The following is a 19,441-nucleotide window of genomic DNA, read 5'->3' as shown; positions in this document are numbered from 1 at the left end:
TAGCTTTTTCAGTTTAGGTCTATGATCCATTTTGTGTGTTTGATGTAAGGATTAATGTTCTTTTTTTTAAAAAAAAAAGTCTTTATTGATTTAAGAGAGAGGAACGGGGAGAGAGAGAGAGAGAGAGAGCCCCCTACTGGGGATTGAGCCCGCAACCCAGTCATGTGCCCTGACCAGGAATTGGACCTCGATCCCCTGGATCATAGGTTGATGCTCAACTGCTGAACCATGCCTGGCCAGGCCATTTTTTCAATATAAAATCTAGTTGTTCCAGAACCATTTGTTGAAGAGACTTTCTTTTCCCCATTGAATTTCCTAGGCATGTTCATGAAAATCAATTGACTTTACATATGTGAACCTATTCCTGGACCCCATATTCTGTTAAATTGATCGATATGTATTTCTGTTTTAAAATAGTGGTTTTATTATTATTTAGGTATGGTGATGCCAACAGATCCAGAGATGAGTGCCATTGAAAAAATAGTTTGTAACTCACAGTTCCCAAGAGGAGGGGCCATGCCACAAGGGAAATCATCAGGGTCAGTCAGGAGGCAGAAGTTGTGAGGAGAGAGCATGGGCAAGAGGCTTTATTGTGATTTTCATGGGAAAGAATGAGTGAGGCAGAGTAATCAGGCTGGGAAGGTTTAGGATTGGCTAGTTTGAATAATTCATTGGAGGCTCTGGGGTGTAGGTACTGTTCCAGCGTGCCTGGTATCTGGCCCTTTCGTGATTAGTGCTGGGAGATACTGGCTCAACCTGTGAAAGTTTGATAAAGGAGATAGTTGATGGATAATGGGCTCTGGATTGGTTGGCTTGCATACTAAAGGTATGCTCACAGGGAAGTCATTTGCTATCTCTTGGAATTAACTAGCCCTAGGAAGGACATTCTCTCTAGGATCAGCAAGGAGGAAGTGGTAGAGCATCAAGAATACAGAAAAGAAAATAGTTAATCCACAGTCGTTTTGGCAAACCCATACTTGCTTTTATAGTCTTGAAATCGGGTAGGATAAGTTCTCCAACTTTGCATGTTTTTATTACTTAAGCTCTTCTAGGTAATTTGCATTTCCATATAATTTTAGAATTAGTTTGTAATATTTTTAAAAAGCCTGATGAGATTTTGTTTAGAGTTGAATTGACTCTGTAGATCAATTTTAGGAGAATTGATATCTTAACAATGTTGAGCCTTCTAACCCATGAACATGGATATTTTTGTATTTATTTAGATCTTTTTATTTCATTCAATGATATTTTATAGTTTTCAGTGTAGAAGTTCTTATGCATCCTTCATTAAATTTATCCCTAAATATTTAATGTTTCTTTTAAATAAACATTGCTATACAATTAGTATGGCTATATTACAATATACAATTGCTATTGTAAATGGCATTGTTTTTTTAAATTTTATTTTAGGATTGCTCATTGCTAGTATAGATTGCTAGTGATTTGATTTTTGTATATTGACTAAATCCACCTATTAGTTTTTTTCCAGGTTCCTTGGGATCTTTCATGTAAGTAATCATTATCGCTTTAGGGATAGTTTTACTTCTTTCCATCCAATCTCATGCTTTTTATTTCTTTTCCTTTTCTTATTTCACTAAGACCTTTAGTTTGATGTTGAATAGAAGTGTGAGTGTGGACATGTTTGCCTTGTTCCCAATGTTAGGCTCAAAAAATTAATATCATTAAGTACGATGTCAGCTGTAGGTTTTTTTGAAGCTGCCCTTTATCAGGTTCTGTAAGTTTCTTTCTAATCCTAGCTTGTTAAAGAGGTGTTTAAAAAAAAAAAATCATAGTCGTCCTCGCCAGTTTGGCTCAGTGGTTAGAGTGTCAGCCCTCGGACTGAAGGGTCCTAGGTTCGATTCCACCAAGGGCACATACCTCAGTTGCAGGCTCAATCCCTGGCCCTGGTCACAGCGCGTGCAGGAGGCAACCGATCAATGTGTCTCTCTCACATAAATGTTTCTCTCTCTGCCTGTCTCTGTCTCTTACACTCTCTCCGAAAAGCAATGGAAAAAATATCCTCGGGTGAGGATTAAAAAAAAAAAAAATCATAGTTAAACGTTAAATTTTGTTAAATGCTTTTTCTTCATCTTATCAGAGTGACCATGTGAGTTATTGCTTTTATTGCATTAATATGTAAATTTATTTATTGATTTTCAAATGTTAAATTAACTTTGTATTTCTGAGATAAATACTAGTGATTATGCTGTATTACTTTTATTATATATTGTTGGAACCTATTTTTATATTTTGTTTTAAAATATTTGCATGAATGATACTGGTTTATAGTTTTCTTTTTTTGCAATGTCTTTGTCAGGTTTTGGTGTTAGGATTATGCCTGGCCACATAATGAGTTGTGAATTAGTTCCCTTCTCTACTTTCTGAACTAGTTTGTGTAAGATTGCTATTTCTTCTTATGCTGTTTTACAGAATTCACCAATGAAACTGTCTGGGCTTGGAGTTTGCTCACTGGGAAAGTTTTAACAAATTCAATTTCTTTAATATGGATAGGGCTCTTTAGATTCTCTGTTTCATCTTTTGTCATACATAATAAGTTTTATTTTTTTCAAGGAATTTGTCTGTTTCCTTTATGGTGTCTTAATTTCATCCTGTTGTAGCCTGAGATTACACTGTATGATTTCAGAAAATAGTCTATAGGGGAATGTTCCATATATCTCTGAAAAGAGTGTATATTCGGCTCTTGCTGGGTGTTGTTTTTAATAGAAAACAACTATATGTGATGGACAGTTGGAGTATAAACATCTATTTATTGTTTGTATAGGTCAAGACAGCTATCACCACAATATTTTTCCTAGAAACATGAATAAATTTTTTTCAGATTTTTTGAGATATAATTGACACACAGCACTGTATAAGTTTAAAGTGTACAGCATAATGACTTGACTTACATACATTGTGAAATGATTACTACAATAAGTTTAGTTAACACCCATATCATATAGATATAAAAAATTTAAAATGTTCTTTTCTTTGTAATGAGAACTTTTAGGATATACTTCCTTAGCAAATTAAATTGTTTTTTTTGATCACATGAATTTGGTATTGTTAATAATCAAGAAGCAACAAGATTAGTGAGATTTAGAACCTAAAGCTAATGAGGTCTCTGAGTTATTCCCTCCAAGCCTAGGCTGTCCATTGATATTTTCCCTGAAAACTGTTGTCTTTTTATTCTTCAATCCACCCTACTTGATATTCAAGCCTCCTACCAAAATTGAGCTAAACTGCTTATGTTGAACTTCAATCTCCAACACTTAACCATGTTTTAGGACAAATTATATATATAACCATTATGAACTTTACTTTCCTTATCTACAAGAGGTGAATAATAATAGAAAATACCTTATATAGGGCTTTGGAAAGAATTAAGTGAGTTGATATGTATATATTTTTTAGAACAATGCCTGGAACATCATAAGTGTTGTGCAAGAGCTTGGAACGTAATAAGTGCTGTATAAGTATTTCCTGTCATCCTTGTCATCATTGTCATTGGATTTGCTGGTTTCCGTGTTCAATTTGGATTAGCTTATATGGACCTTTTACTCTTCTATTATCTATTATTTGTGTTGATTTTGCTATTTTTTCTCTTTTTAGATGGGAAGTTTGGGATTAAGACCTCACAAAAAAGAATTTCTGGGAAAGCTTCATTTCATAGTGAAATGGAGGGTGAAGATATAAGAGATGATTCATTGTATTCCATTTTAGAACTGTGGAAAGACACTGAACAAATAAAAAGATATCAGGAAAAACAAAATAAACCTGTGAGTCATGCTACATTCGTAAATAAGAAAATATTGAATACTGAATGGCATTATGAATATAAAGACAGTGGAAAATTTGTTCATCCAAGCCAAAATCACATTATTACTTCACAGAAAAGACCTCATAAACGTGACTCATTTGAAAAGGGTTTTAAGCATAATTTAGACCTACATATTCATAATAAAAACAAAGCAACAAAAAACTTTGATAAAATTATTGGACACAGTCAAGTTTTCTCCCAGAGTTGTTCTTATACTAACCATGAAAACATGCATACAGGAATGAAATTTTGTGAAAGTAATCAGTGTGGAAAAGTCCTCAACCTCAAACAAGCACTCAGTCACAATCTGAATTTTCCTGTTGGGGAAAAAGCAAATATGTGTACTGAATTTGGGAAGATATTCACCCAGAAGTCACATCTCTTTGCATCTCAGAGAATCCATACTATAGAAAAACCTGATGGACTTAACAAATGTGTGAGTGTTTTTACACAGAAGCCGCCACTACTCAGTATATATCTGAGAGTTCACAGAGATGAAAAACTACATATATGCACTGAATGTGGGAAGGCATTCATCCAGAATTCAGAATTAATTATGCACGAGAAAATTCATACTAGAGAAAAACCCTATAAATGCAGTGAATGTGGAAAGTCATTTTACCAGGTGTCATCTCTACTTAGGCACCAGACAATTCATACTGGAGAAAAACTCTATGAATGCAGTGAATGTGGGAAAGGCTTCTCCCTGAACTCAGCCCTCAATGTACATCAGAAAATTCATACTGGAGAAAAGCACCACAAATGCAGTGAGTGTGGGAAAGCCTTTACCCAAAAATCAACACTCAGGATGCATCAGAGAATTCATACAGGAGAGAGATCCTATATATGTACTGAATGTGGGCAGGCCTTCATCCAGAAGGCACACTTGATTGCACATCAAAGAATTCATACTGGAGAGAAGCCTTATGAATGCAGTGACTGTGAGAAATCTTTCCCTTCTAAGTCACAACTCCAGATGCATACACGAATTCACACAGGAGAGAAACCCTATATTTGCACTGAATGTGGGAAGGCCTTCACCAACAGGTCAAATCTCAATACTCACCAGAAATCTCATACTGGAGAGAAGTCTTATATATGTGCTGAATGTGGGAAAGCCTTCACTGACAGGTCAAATTTCAATAAGCACCAGACAATTCATACTGGAGAGAAACCCTATGTTTGTGCTGATTGTGGGAGGGCTTTTTTCCAGAAGTCAGAGTTAATTACACATCAGAGAACTCATACTACAGAGAAGCCTTATAAATGTCCTGACTGTGAGAAATCCTTCTCCAAGAAACCACATCTCAAAGTACATCAACGAATTCACACAGGAGAGAAACCATATATATGTGCAGAATGTGGGAAAGCGTTCACTGACAGGTCAAATTTTAATAAACACCAGACAATTCATACTGGAGATAAACCCTATAAATGCAGTGACTGTGGAAAGGGCTTTACTCAGAAATCAGTTCTGAGTATGCATCGCAGTATTCATACATGAAAGTAACCGTTTCTTGAAAATGAGAAAGCCTTATCACAGAAGTCAGGTCTAAGTGTATATCATAAAATTCATCCAAGTCAGATCCTATATGAATATATTGCAAATAAAAAGTACTTGTCAGGTTCTCTCACCTGAAATGAAAAAAGCTATTTAGAAGAGATCCTCTAAGAATGCATTGAATGAAGGGGAATTTTCATATTTGTACAGTTTCACAAAATATAATAGAATTCATACTAGGAAAAATGCTGTCAGTTCGATGAGTTAGGAAAAAAGCCTTCCTATTGTAAAGAAAGTATTATAAAGCAGATTGTTACCAAATTCTTTATAGATGGAGTGTGCAAAATTATGTAAATGTCAGCCATGTTTACTGTGTTAAGCAATGTCAAGTGACAACAAAATGAAAGGACAACAAAATAATATATCTGATGTATAGACCTACTGTCAGTTCTGTAGGTTGTTTGTGGCAGAACACGTTGCACAACAGGAGGAATAATTGAAGTTCTTTTAAAAAACTTAATATAATTGTACCTATCAACTGTGTTTTTCTATTGAGTTTTTCTCACATGAATTCATAGTTTTAGTCATGGTTTTATATATACACACATCTGTAGATATAATTTTACATGAACACATAAATGTAATCCTGTCATTCATACTGGTTTCCATGACATGTTTTTATCCTTTTCATTGTGGTACAATGCAAAAAAGCCACATATATCTCCCATCCTTTTTTTAAAAACAGGTTTTTATTGATTTCAGAGATAGGAAGAGAGAGGGAGAGAGAGAAACATTGATCGGTTGCCTCCTCCAAACCCCCTACTGGAGATAGAGCCCACAATCCAGACATGCACCTTGACTGGAAATTGAATTGTGATTTCTGGATTATGGGTCAATGCTCAACCACTGAGCAACACCGGCCGGGATCTCCCATCCTTTTATGCATGTTCCTTTGCAGGGTGACTCTGTTGTCTCTCTTATTAAGAGGCAGAGCTTGCCCTGGCTGGTTTGATTCAGTGGTTAGAGCATCACGATTCATGGTCAAGAGCACGTACCTTGGTTGTAGGTTCCCTGTCCCTGGTCAGGGTGCATGTGGGAGGCAACCAATTGATGTGTCTCTCTCACATTGATGTTCCTCTCTCTTCCCACCCCCCTCCCTTCCACTCTCTCTAGAAATCAATGGAAAAAATATCCTCTGGTGAAGAGTTTAAAAAAAGAGGTAGAGCTCTCTTTCTCTTCTTGACTCTGAGGTTGGCCATGTGACTTGCTTTGACCACTGTACATTAGCAAAGAGATTCAAGAAGGGGCTGGAGAAGTGTGAAAAACGCCTGCCTTGAGGCGTACTCTCTTGCTACTCTTTGGAATTTTAGGACCTTCATATGAAGAAGCATAGGTTATTCTATTGGGGGACGAGAAACAAGATGGGGCAGAGATGAGCCAGCCTAGCTGAGGTCCTTTAGGCCAACTGCCAAACATGGTAGTGTGGCCTCCCTTGACGTCCAGCCCTAGCCAAGCCAGCCCATATTAGAAGAGCCATACCAGTTATCCCAGCCAACCTGGAGAATTGTGAGATAAATAAAACAATTATTGTTTTAAACTGCTAACTTTTGGAGTACTTTGTTGCACAAAAAATGCTTAATTCTTAAAAGTGTATAGTATTGTAACAAAACATAAGGCATGTGACATTGGCTTTGGACCTGGGCAGCAAGTGGAGATGAAAACAATGAGGGAAACAGTTAAGAAAGGCTGGAAAAGATGGCATTCCATGTTATCTAGTAAGGAAAAAAATAGCAAAACAGTCACCATGCTCTGTGGGAAAATAGTGACCAAATGAACTTGTGGATCTGGCTAAGATTTCCAACAGAACGTTGGAAGTATTAGCTTGCCTCTATTAGCTGCCTATAAGATACAGAGAAATATGAACTAAGACAGTGACTATTCCATTTACAAGCAGAATTAAGAAATACAAAAAAAATCCAGGACTTTCTGGGTTAGAAAATAACTGTTTCACATCTCCAATCTCTCCAGCCATCAAAATATTTTCAAGGTGAAAAATGGCCTCAGGGTAGATATCAAGTCATGAGTGTGACTGTAAGACACTTTGTTAAAATGTATGAAATATTTAAGTTGGTATTTCGGAGACCCTCTCAGCTAAACTAAATGACATTGTCCCCAGTAGCCTGACGCACTGCTCAAAGTAGAGAGGAGCCTGTCTTAAAAAGAATTGTCAATGTGGCATTTGAGGCATAGAGTAAATACAAACCAGATTCGTAGAAAACCTTTAAAGTTTTTAATAGAGTTTTACTAGTGAAACTAACTCCAGGCTGGACTTAAAGGGACAGAAATAGTCCAGAAAGAAAGGTGACATCTGGACCCCCTTCTCTAACTTTTGTGAATAGGAATGAAGCTGAGAAAGTTACTCAGCTGCAAGCATGGGCCATTTCTATTGGGAAAAGAAGGACATCTCAGAGAGAAGACCCAAGAACAATATGTTAAAATGGACTGGGGAGCCATTCCCAGGTAGAACTGTGACCTAATCAAGAAACATCTGCCCCTGTAGCAGGGAGACTTGACAACATTTCTTCTGTGGGATTTTAGAATTGTTATGGATCAGTGACAGATATGTTCCTCTTTCTGCTTCTTTTGAATTGGAGTATCACAGTTAATTCTGTTCCATTGTGTGTGTGTGTGTGTGTGTGTGCGTGTGTGTGTGTGTAGGAAGGCATGTTCATATAACTTGTCATTTAGCTCACAGGTCTCTGGATCAAAAAACTGAGAAGCTGCACTCAAAGAGCCTCAACCACGTCTGGACCTGAGAAGACTTGAGGTCCTGGATTTGAACATGGTGCCATAATTTGGGATGAGGCATTTGGAGGTCTTGAAATGGGGTGAACATATTGTTGCATGGTATGGTAATGTAAATAAAATAATTTCTGAACAGAAAATAGACTGTATTAACTAGAAAAGTGCTACAAATTTGTCCTATCCCTACATGTATGCCTCTTTTTAATCTTTATTTCTCTGTGTTTTAGTTGGGATAATTTCTATTAACCTATCTTCAAGTTCATTACTTTTAACCCCTACCCTGGCTCTGTCAGGTCTACTGATGAGGCCATTGAAGGCATTCTTCATCTCAGTTATGTTTTCTTTTTTATTTCTGATATTTCCAGTAGACTCATAGTTTTCATCTTTCTGCTGAAATTCCCCATCTGTTCATGTCTGTTGTTCACATTTTCCACTACTCTCTTTAACATATTAAATCATCATTATTTTAAATTTCCTCTTTAGTAGTTATAACAACTAGATCACCTGAATCTGGGTCTGTTGATTGCTTTGTCTCTTGACAGTCTATTGTTTTCTATTGCTGTTTTGAATCTAACAATTTTTGGCTGAATGTCAGATGTTGTATGTAGAAGAGTAGAAACTGAGGTAAATAATACTTTTTCCTGGAAATAAACATGACTGATTTTCTGATAGGTCATTAGTGTGGGAGGATTGAGTCTATATAGTGAGGATTTGGGCTGAGTTTGGGTTTTCTTGTTGCTCTGCGTACCTTCAGTGTACCATAGACTTCAAACTTATATAGTGTTACCTTGTGTTTAGGGCAGGGGCTGATTTTCCAGAGAATTTTTCTCAGTGTTCCTGCATCACCCTGGTCTTTAGGCTTTCCTGTATGCATGCATCTCAGGGAGGATCTCTCTCTATGCTCTTGCCTTTCCCTTAAGTAGTAGACTGCTATTATTACTTGGGTCTTAGTGACCTATTGAGTGGCAGGGGGTGGGGAGCAGGAGTTGTTTGGCCAGCCTTAGTTTTAGGAAAGTCCTGTATCCATAGGTCTTGAGAGTGGGTCTTTTTCAGTGATCCTGCCCCTTCCTACTGGTAAAAGGTCTTTAATGGTCTGGGCCCAGGAAGATTGCTTGCCCTTCCTCCATGAGTGGTGATTTTTTTTCCCTTTTCCCTTCCTCTAGTCACAGTGGATCTTACCTTTGTCTCAGAGGTAACAGGATTTGCTCTACTATTCCCCAGTGATTTAAAGCTTTTGTTCTATAAGGTAGTAGGATCACACTGGGGCTTTGTGCCATTCCTGTATCAGCAGCTGTCTCATTGCAAGCCTACACCACTGAGAGAGGCTTCCTTCAATATCCTGCCCAACACCAATGTTTTGTTTCGTGAGCACCTAGTTGAGGTCTCTGGGGAAGAGCCTGCAAGTGGGGGCCAATTACCCTTAGGTCTCCAACTCTCAGGGGTTCTATATTTCCACACTATACCACACTCAGCCTTTAGAACTTCATTAAAAATTCTTGTTGAGGGGAAGATTAAAGATGGCAACAGACTGAATGGAAGCTACACTGACAGTCTCCTGGGACCAAACTGGAATTACAACTAAAATATGGAAAAACCATCCTGAATAATCAACTGCAACTGAAGACAAGCTGGAGACCACCCTCATAACCAAGGAGGAGAAATGGAGACTGCATAGCGACTTGCAGGAAGTGTAGAAGTGTGAGAGGGCTTGCTGGACTCCCATAGGCAGCAGCTGAATGTCCAGAGGGATATCTCAGCTATAGGGGGTTCCCACTGAGGACTTAAACCCCAGGCTGGGCTTCCCAGCCCAGAGCACCAGAACTGAGAAAGGTGTCCACATAATATCTGGCTTCAAAAAGCAACAGAGTTTCTGTCTGCTAGGGAGAGACAGCTGGAAATGCAGGCACCCTCTTAAAGAGCCAACTCACAAAGTTTCGTTTGCAGCCACTCACTTTGGGCTCTAGCAGAAGGAGGGCAGAGTGGACTGGAGCTGTGTGAGGAGAATCTAGGGAGGCTGGCTGGGGAAATAGATCTCAGAGGGCACCCCCCTGGATTCCTGTGCAGAGTTATTCCCCCATACTGCAGAGGACATCTTTCACAGGCAGGCATTTAACTTCCAAGCAGTTTTTGCCTGAGGGGGAAGCAATTGCCCCACCCTGTTGTGAAAACTCTTGCCCTACCCCGTGGAGTTTCTAGAGCCTGAGGCTCATGGGAATCATTAATCAGCCTGCAGGCAGAGGCAGACCTCAGAGCACTTTGAGTCTTTGCCTGATCTGCTTCTGGACCCAGTCCTTGGAAAAGCAGACTTTGGTGTGCATCTTGGTCCTGTTCAAATGCACTCAGCCCCAACAGACGGGACCTCAAGCCGTGAGTTGTTGATAGTTCCAAATAGGGTACTCAAGGCCAGTCACAAAAAGCATCTGACATTGGCCTGCACTAGAGACCTTCCAAAAAGACTGGAAGTCTTAGCAGATCTAATACATAGAAACAAACTCAAATAGGCAGCCAAAATGGGGAGACAAAAAAAGCCCCAAATGAAAGAACAAGAGAATTCTCCAGAAAAAGAGCTAAATGAAATGGAGATAAGCAATCTATCAGATATAGAGTGCAGAATACTGATTGTAAAGATGCTCAACAGCATGAAAAATGGTATGGAAAATGAAAAGTGACCAGTCAGAAATGAGATTAAATCAAGCACAAGAGAAAATGATGCTATCAAGAGATGCAGTAAACATGAAATGTATGCGGCTGCTGCTGGTTTAACACAACATACTGTTTTACAGCAAACTTTTTTCCTGAGAAAGAGTACACTCTAATGATAAAAATATAGAATAGTAAATACATAAACCAGTAATAGTCATTTATTATCATTATCAAGTATTATATACTGTATAAAATTGTATTGCTATACTTTAATATGACTGGCAGCATAGTAGGTTTGTTTATACCACAAACACATGCTATGAAGTTACCACATCACTAGGTGACAGGAATTTTTCAGCTCCATTATAATTTTATAGGACCACTGTCATATATGTGGTCTGTTGTTGGCTTAAATGTCATTATTTGGCACATGACCACACATATGTTACCGTGCTTGTAATCAGAAGCTATATAAGGATTGCTTTCTTCTTTGATTTTCAAATGTGGGATCATATTATAAAACCATAACTGCATCTTGTTTTATTACGCAACAATAACTCTTTTGAATGGTTGTGTGATAGTTCATGGGATGGATATGCAATAATTTATTCAACAGTTGCATATTAAAATTTATTCACCCCTCTCTTGTTCAACTTTTTTGTCACTAGGAGCAATGCAGTTTGCATAGTGATTAGATAGATAGGCTCAGGAACCAGTCTGCCCTGGTTTCAATCCTGGATCTGCTAGTTACTAGCTATGTGACCTTGGACAGGTTAGTCAAACACTCTGTCCTGATTTCTTCAGCTGTAAAGGATTTCACGCTAGTACCTGTCTCAGATTTGACGTGAGAAGTGTATTAGCTTCTGGGGCTGCTCTAACAGAGTACCACAAAATAAGTGGCTTAAAAAACCAGAAATTTATTGTCTCAGTTCTGGAAGTCAGAAATCTGAAATCAAGGTGTCAGGAACTGTTCCCTGTGTCTCTTCTAGTTTTCAGTAGCCTCAGACATTCCTTGGCTTGTAGATGCATTACTCCAATCTCATGGTCGTTTTCTCCCTGTGTATCTTCACATCGTATTTCCTCTCTGTGTCTATGTCTGACTTCCCCCTTTTTATAAGGACACCAGTCATATTGGATTCGGCCCACCCTAATGGCTTTATTTTAACTTGATTACTTCTGCAAAGACTCTATTTCCAAATAAGGTCACATTCTGAGGTACTGGGGGTTAGGATTTCAATGTATCTTTTGGGGGGACACAATTCAACCCATAACAAGAAGTTAATACACTTATCTGTATAAAGTACTTAGAACTGTGTATGAAAAGAAGTTTTTGATGAGTATTAGATACATCCCACTTCCTGAGCCTGCCTCAGTCCCCCTACAATTCTCTGTACTTGGGCAGGATTTGAGAGCTTTGTCTCTGGTATCTTAATCTCATCCAACTACCTAAATAAAATTTATAAAGTAACAGAAAAAACAGGCCTGGGACCAAGGCTTGTGCTACACATTTGAGGACTAGGTCAAGAAGAATTTATTTATAGAGGACAATGGAAAGGAGCAGCCAGAGAGGTAAAAACATGCCAGGTGAGCAAGATGCTCACAGATGGCAGTGTTCTTAAAGAGCATTTCAGTGGAGGAATTGTCCATTCAGGAGGTTAATTCATATGAGGATGGAAAACTGGTTTTTGGATTTTGTGACAAGAAGGTCAGTGTTGACTTTGATGAGCATTATTTGAGAACTGAATTTAACTAAAGAAAACAATGGCAAACTTGAAGGGATTTCTGAACTCAGCAATTGTTACTTCACCATCAAACTTTTCCGATGGAAAAAATATGGCTGTCATTGGGCTGTATTGGTAGACTGTTTTCTGGATTATATTTAGAAATGCATTTTCAAGAATCTTATTTGACTCCAGGTTAGAGTTGGCCAAAAGTAGAAATTACAAGAGGTTTGGGAAGTCAAAGTGAAGGAGCAAACACCATTACTCTAAAAGGTTGAGATTAGATTCAGTGAAGGGCAAACACAGAGGTAGCTAGGTTTTAATTCTTCCTCACTCTCTTCCACTCTATATTCAGCCTCTCTTTGCATCTCCCAGCCCTGATGATGAACAGTGGTCCAGGGCCTACTACTAGATGCTCAGCTGCAGACCCACAAAGGCAAAGGCTTTTCATGGACATCTCCATCAGCTCCCCCTTAATAGTCTCACTTCAGCAGCTGGATACGCCTGGCTTTTCAGATTTTCCTGCAAGCTCTGACATATACATCCATGCTAATGTTTCAAAAGGTCTGTTTTACTGACTTCTTCAATCTCCCAACCACCCTCCCATACCATTACTTCCTCAGCTACTCCCACAATTGTGCATGGTCTAATTCATATAAAACTTCTTTATTCCATAACACTCCTAGTGAATCCACTTGATTGAACCCTGATTGTTAATGTTATACTTTCTTTTCCTGAGAACTTGGTAAATGTTTCTCTTCTAAAATTGAGTGATGCCATTGAGAAGTCTTAGACCAACCTGCTCTCTTTTTTTCTTGTACCTTTCTGTCATATGATTCTTTCTTTATGCTTGAAGTTAGGGATCTTTAAAAGCATATGCCTTGGTTTAGATTTCTGTTAATTTTCTTTTAGCTGGGTTTTAGTAAGCTGTTCCAATCACGATTCAAGCCTTTTATTTCAGGGAAATTTTATTTTGCTTAAATTTTTTTCTGATCTATTTCTTTTCCTCCTCAGGGATATCAATTATGCATATGTAATGTGTCTTTAGCACCTTCTCCATCAGTTTAATGCCACTCAGTATTTGTTACATATCATTCTTTTTGGTTGTATGTGATTAGCTCTCACCTCCTATTTAAAATTAATTCTCCATGAATCATGTTTCTTATTGTTTAGACATTAACAGCCAATGTAGTCAGATTTACTTACATTCCAGGATGGTACAGATAATGTCTCTCTGAAGAGGAAGATGGGCAATAAAACAATACAACAATATTGTGTTTTCCCCACATTTTAATGATGTAAATTTTCAATCACGTAGAAATATTGAAAAAATGATACAATGAACACACATATAACTTTCATCTAGATCCAACAATGTAAGGTTTTTTGGAAAAAATCATGGTAAGTTATAGACATTATAACATTACACTCATAAATACTTGAGCATTTATCTCCTAAAAGTAAGGACAGTCTCCCACATAACTGGATTATCACTATCAAACTAATTTCATGATATCTCATATTCAGTCCATTTTCTTTCTGTTTTTATTAATTATATTCCCCTTCACCTTTTTCACCCATCCTCCACCCCCTCAAATTCATTTGCCCATGTTCCCAAAATATAGTTTACAGCTTTATTAAGGTTTAATTAGCATACAGTAAATAAAACTTCTTTAAAGTGTACAATTTCATGACTTTTGACATACGTATGTACCTTTACCCTGAATAGACACTTCTCTGAAGAGGACATACAGATGGCCAATAGATATACGAAAAGATGCTCAATGTCACTAATCATCAGAGAAATACAAATTAAAACTACAACGAGAAAATGGCTACTATCACTAAATCCACAAACAACAAGTGTTGGCAAGGATGTGGGGGAAAGGGAACCCTTGTGCACTGTTGGGGGGAATACAGATTGGTGCAGTCACAGAGGAAAACAGTATGGAGTTACCTCAAAGCATTAAAATGGAACTGCCTTAAGACCCAGTGATTCCACTTCCAGGAATTTATCCGAGAAATCCCAGACACTAATTCAAAAGAATATACACCCCTATGTTCATTGCAGCGTTATTTACAATAGCCAGGATTTGGAAGTAGCCCAAGTGTCCATTAGTGGATGAGTGGATTAAAAAACTGTGGTACATATACACAATGGAATACTACTGAGCTGTAAAAAGAATGAAATCTTACCCTTTGCAACAGCATGGATGGACCTGGAGAACATTGTGCTAAGTGAAATAAGCCAGTCAGAGAAGGACAAGTACCATATGATTTCGCTCATATGTGGAATCTAATGAACAAAATGAACTAACAAGCAAAATAGAGACAGGCTCATAGAGAGCAGGCTGACAGCTGTGAAGGTGGGGCTGGGTGGAAAGAATGAGCAAAAAAGGAAAAAACCATGGACACAGACAACAGTGTGGTGATTGCCCGGGGTTGGGGGGAGGTGGAAGAGAATATAGGGAGGATAAATGATGATGGACGGAGACTTGACTTGGAGTGGTAAACACACAACACAGTGTACAGATGATGTGTTGTAGAATTAATTGTACACTGGAAACTTGTATAGTTTTGTTAACCAATGTCACCCCAATAAATTCAACAAAAAGGAAACAAACATCACTACAACAAAGATAATGAACATTTTAAAAATTTATCCATAGGGAAAAAAATTAAATGTAAAAAAAATTTATCCATCACTCCAAAGTTTCCTTACACCCTTTTGTCATCCACCCTCCCTATCCACACCCTTCCCCCCATCCACAGGCAACCACTGATCTGTTTTGTGTTGTTATAAATTAATTTGCATTTTATGCAATTTTATATAAATGGTATTGTACCATAGGCATTCTTGGCTTTTTTTTTTTTTTTTTTTTGCTTCTTTCATTCAGCATAATTATTTTGTGATTCATTTGTGTTGTTACATATATCTATATTCCCTTTTATTTCTAGGTGGTATTTCATTGCATAGATATACCAAATTTGTTTATCCATTCATGTGTTGATAAAAATCTGTGTTGTTTCTAGTTTTGGGCTGTTACAAATAAAGCTGATACGAACATTTGTATACAAGTCTTTGTGTGGACATAGTTTCATTTCCCCTGTGTAAATACCTAGGAATGAATGGTTTGGTATATGGTTAATATATATTTAACTATTGAAGAAACTGCCAAACTTTTTTCCAAAGTGGTATACTAGTTTACATTACCACCAGCAGTATATAAGTGTTCCATTCACTTCATATCTTTGCCCTTTTAATTTTAGCCATTTCAGTGGGAATGAAGTGGTATCCCACTGTGGTTTTAATTTATACTTTCCTAATAACTAATGCTGTTGAGTATCTTGTGCTTATTTGCCATCTATATATTATTTCGGTTGATGTATCTTTTATAATATTTTGCCCTTTTTTAAACTGGGCTGTTTGTCTTATTGAGTTGAAAGAGTTCTTTATAAATTCTATAAATAAGGCCTTTATTGAGTATATATTTTGCAAACATTTTCTCCCAGATTTGCCTTTTCATTTGAATAACAGAAGAGGAAATTTTTTTAATTTTAAGAAGTCCAATTCATTTATACTTTCTTTTATAGTCTGTGCATTTTAAGTCAGAGTAAAGAAATTTCTGCACAACTCAAGGTCACTAAAATTTTTCCTGTGCTTGCTTCTAGACGTTTTATAATATTAGCCCTTACATTTAGCTCTGTGGTCCATTTTGATTTAATTTTGTATATGGCCTCAGGAAAGGGTTTAGGTTCATTTTGTTTTGCATATGGTTCTCCAGTTGTTCCAGAACCATTTGTTGAAAAAGATTATCCTTTCTCTGTTGAATTGCCTTGTCATCTCTGTAAAAAATAGGGTGGTTGGGTTATTTCTGGAAGTACTTCGGTTCTATTTTTCTGTTTGTCCGTCTTACTGCTAGTACCACTATTGGCACTGCTATAGCTTCTCTATTATTGTAGCTTACTAATTACTATAGCTTCATAAGTCTTGAAGCCAAATTGTCTAAGTCCTCCAATTTTACTCTTCTTTCCCACAGTTGTTTTGGCTATTCTAGGTTCTTTTGAATTTCTATACGAATTCTGGAATCAGCTTGTTGGATGCTGTAAAAAGCCCACTTGGTTTCTGATTGGGACTGAATTGAATTTATAGATGTATTTGGAAAGAATTGACTTTTTTTTCTTTCTTTTTTTTGACAATAGTCTCTCTCTTTTTTTTAAATTTATCTTTATAGTTGAAAGTATTACAGATGTCCCTTTTTTTCCCCCGTTGACCCCCTCCACCTTGCTCCCACACGCTCCCCAGACTTTCACCCTATTTTTGCCTGTGTCCATGGGTTAGGCATATATGCATATAACTACTTTGGTTAATCTCTTCCCACCCCCCCATCCCCCTTCCCTCTTCCCTCTGAGATACAACAGTCTATTGCATGCTTCAATGTCTCTGGGTCTATTTTGTTTGTCAGACTATTTTGTTCATTAGCTTCTTCTTAAAGAAGACCCTTCAACATTTCATGTAATACTGGTTTGGTGGGGAACTCCTTTAGCTTTTCTTTGTCTGTGAAGCTCTTTATCTGACCTTCAATTCTAAATGATAGCTTTGCTGGATAGAGTAATCTTGGTTGTAGGTTCTTACTTTTCATCACTTTAAATATTTCTTCCCACTCCCTCGGGCCTGCAAAGTTTCTGTTGAGAAATCAGCTGACAGTCATATGGGTGCTCCCTTGTAGGTAACTAACTGCTTTTCTCTTGCTGCTTTTAAGATTCTCTCTTTGTCTTTAACCTTTGGCATTTTAATTATGATGTGTTTTGCTGTGGGCCTCTTTGGGCTCCTCTTGTTTGGGACTCTCTGTGCTTCCTGGACTTGTAAGTCTATTTCTTTCCCCAGGTAGGGGAAGTTTTCTGTCATTATTTTTTCAAATAGGTTTTCAATTTCTTGCCCTCTTTTTCCTTTTGGCACCCTCATAATATGAATGTTGGACCACTTGAAGTCATCCCAGAGACATCTTACACTATCATCATATTTCTGGATTCTTTTTTCTTTCTGTTCTTCTGGTTGGGTGTTTTTTGTTTCCTCATATTCCAAATTTCTGACTTGATTCTCAGCATCTTCTACACTACTGTTGATTCCCTGTAAATTATTCTTCATTTCGGTTTGTGTAGCCTTCATTTCTGATTGGTACTTTATTATGTCATTGATGATCTCACTAGTTTCTGTAATAGTATTACTAAGATCCTTGAGCATCCTTATAACCATTATTTTGAACTCTGTATCTAGTAGCTTGCTTGGCTCCATTTCATTTAGTGCTTTTTCATATTTCTTCTGTTCTTCCCTTTGTGACATGTTTCTTTGCCTCCACATTTTGGCTGCTTCCAGGTGTTTGTTTCTATGTATTAGGTAAAGCTGCTATGTCTCCTGGAATTGGTGGAGTGGCTTTGTGTAGTAGGTGCCCTATAGGGTCCAGTGGCTCAGCCTCCCCAGTCACCTGAGCTGGGCCTTCTAGGGGCTCCTCTGTGTGTGCTGTGTGCACTATCCTGTTGTAGTTGAACCTTAGTTGCTATTGGCATCACTGGGACGAAATGACCCCCAGGCCAATCAGCTGTGAGGACCAGCTGCAGCTATAGCTAGAGAGCTGGTGTGCTGGAGACAGCCCTATGGAGCAGGATTTACTTCAGTGGAGCTTTGGTGTTCAACAAGTCCACCCCCTGAGTGTGTCACCTGTGGATGTGGTAGGGTTGTAATCCAGCGTGGTTGAAGCTTACCACCAGGTGCACTGTCTCTGGGGCATCCTGGGAGGTCCAAAGTCATCCTCTGCCAGTGCCTTGCCCCAGGGCCACCCAGCATGAGCTACACAGCAAACTGTAGATGGCTGCTACTCGTGTTAGGATTGGAGGTGTCCAGGAGAGGCCAAGCTATGAACCAATGCAGGCTGCCACTAGTTCCAGGCATGGGGCTACTGATCAAGAGGTACTGGGCATGCTGAGGCCAGCTGCTGCTTGTTTGAGAGATTTTAGGAAAGTCCCAAGCATGAGGCTAGAGAAGCCACTTGCATAGAAAAGCCACTGAAAATGAGTTGAATGAGCTTGCAAGCAGAGAGGGCCGGAGTCTCCAGGAATCACCAGGGCGGGGGCAAAAGGTGGGAGTCAGGTGCTGGAGATTCAAATATGGTGCCTGCCTGCCTGCCGGCTCTGTTGGGGGAGGGCTTGTCAAAGGAGCAATGGCTTCTGCCAGTTCTTCTGTCTGGGAGAAAGCTGCCCCTCCAGCTCTTTCCTTGATTCCAGACAAGTTAGTTCCTCCCTGAATGTCCCAGGTTCCTTTCAAGCTGCTGCCCAGCACTGGAGCTCAGAGGGAGCATGTTTGAGTAAGTCTGTGCGCCTGCCCTTTAAGAGCTGCTGCCTGGGACTCTTGCAGCCTCCAAGTCACTCAGCCAGAATCCCCGCTGGTTTTTAGAGCCTGAAGCTGTGGGGACTTCTCTTCCCAGCACTGGAACCGTGGGCTGGGGAGCCGGATGTGGGGCTGGGTCCCCTCACTCCTCCGGGAAACTTGCACCACTGAGATATTCTTCCCAGTTTTAAACTGTGGCACCGGGTGTGGAACCGCAGCTGCATCTCTGAGATTCAGCCCAGATTCTGCCCCACATCTCCGCCCCTTCTACCAGTCTCGATGTGCTTCTTCGGTTCCCTAGTTGCAGGACTTCTGTTCAGCTAGATTCCAGGAGGTTCTGAATGATGGTTGTTCTGTATTTTAGTTGTAATTTTGATGTGATTGTGAGAGGCCGAGGGTACCACTGTTACCTACGCCGCTATCTTCTTGTCACTCAAGAGTTAACATTTTAACAATATTGAGTTTTCAGATCCATGAATGGTATATTTTTCCATGTACTTAGGTCTTCTTTAATTTCTTTCAAAAGTATTTTATAGTTTTCTAGTGTACAAATTTTACACATATTT

General features: G+C 38.6%; 1 protein-coding gene across 1 annotated transcript in view; it reads left to right on the top strand.

Annotated features, from left to right (window-relative positions):
- The window catches only part of ZNF81 (zinc finger protein 81), a 75,348-nt gene extending 59,989 nt beyond the window's left edge, over positions 1-15,359 (top strand). Inside the window, exon 5 of the mRNA XM_016218397.2 lies at positions 3,613-15,359. Coding sequence (XP_016073883.2) covers positions 3,613-5,324 — 1,712 coding nt within the window. The 3' untranslated portion in view covers positions 5,325-15,359. The remainder of the gene's footprint in view (positions 1-3,612) is intronic.
- Positions 15,360-19,441: the final 4,082 nt, after the last annotated feature.

Source organism: Miniopterus natalensis, chromosome X (genome assembly GCF_054644295.1).
Source record: "Miniopterus natalensis isolate mMinNat1 chromosome X, mMinNat1.hap1, whole genome shotgun sequence".
Taxonomy (NCBI): domain Eukaryota; kingdom Metazoa; phylum Chordata; class Mammalia; order Chiroptera; family Miniopteridae; genus Miniopterus; species Miniopterus natalensis.
This window is presented reverse-complemented; position numbering and strand designations above follow the sequence as displayed.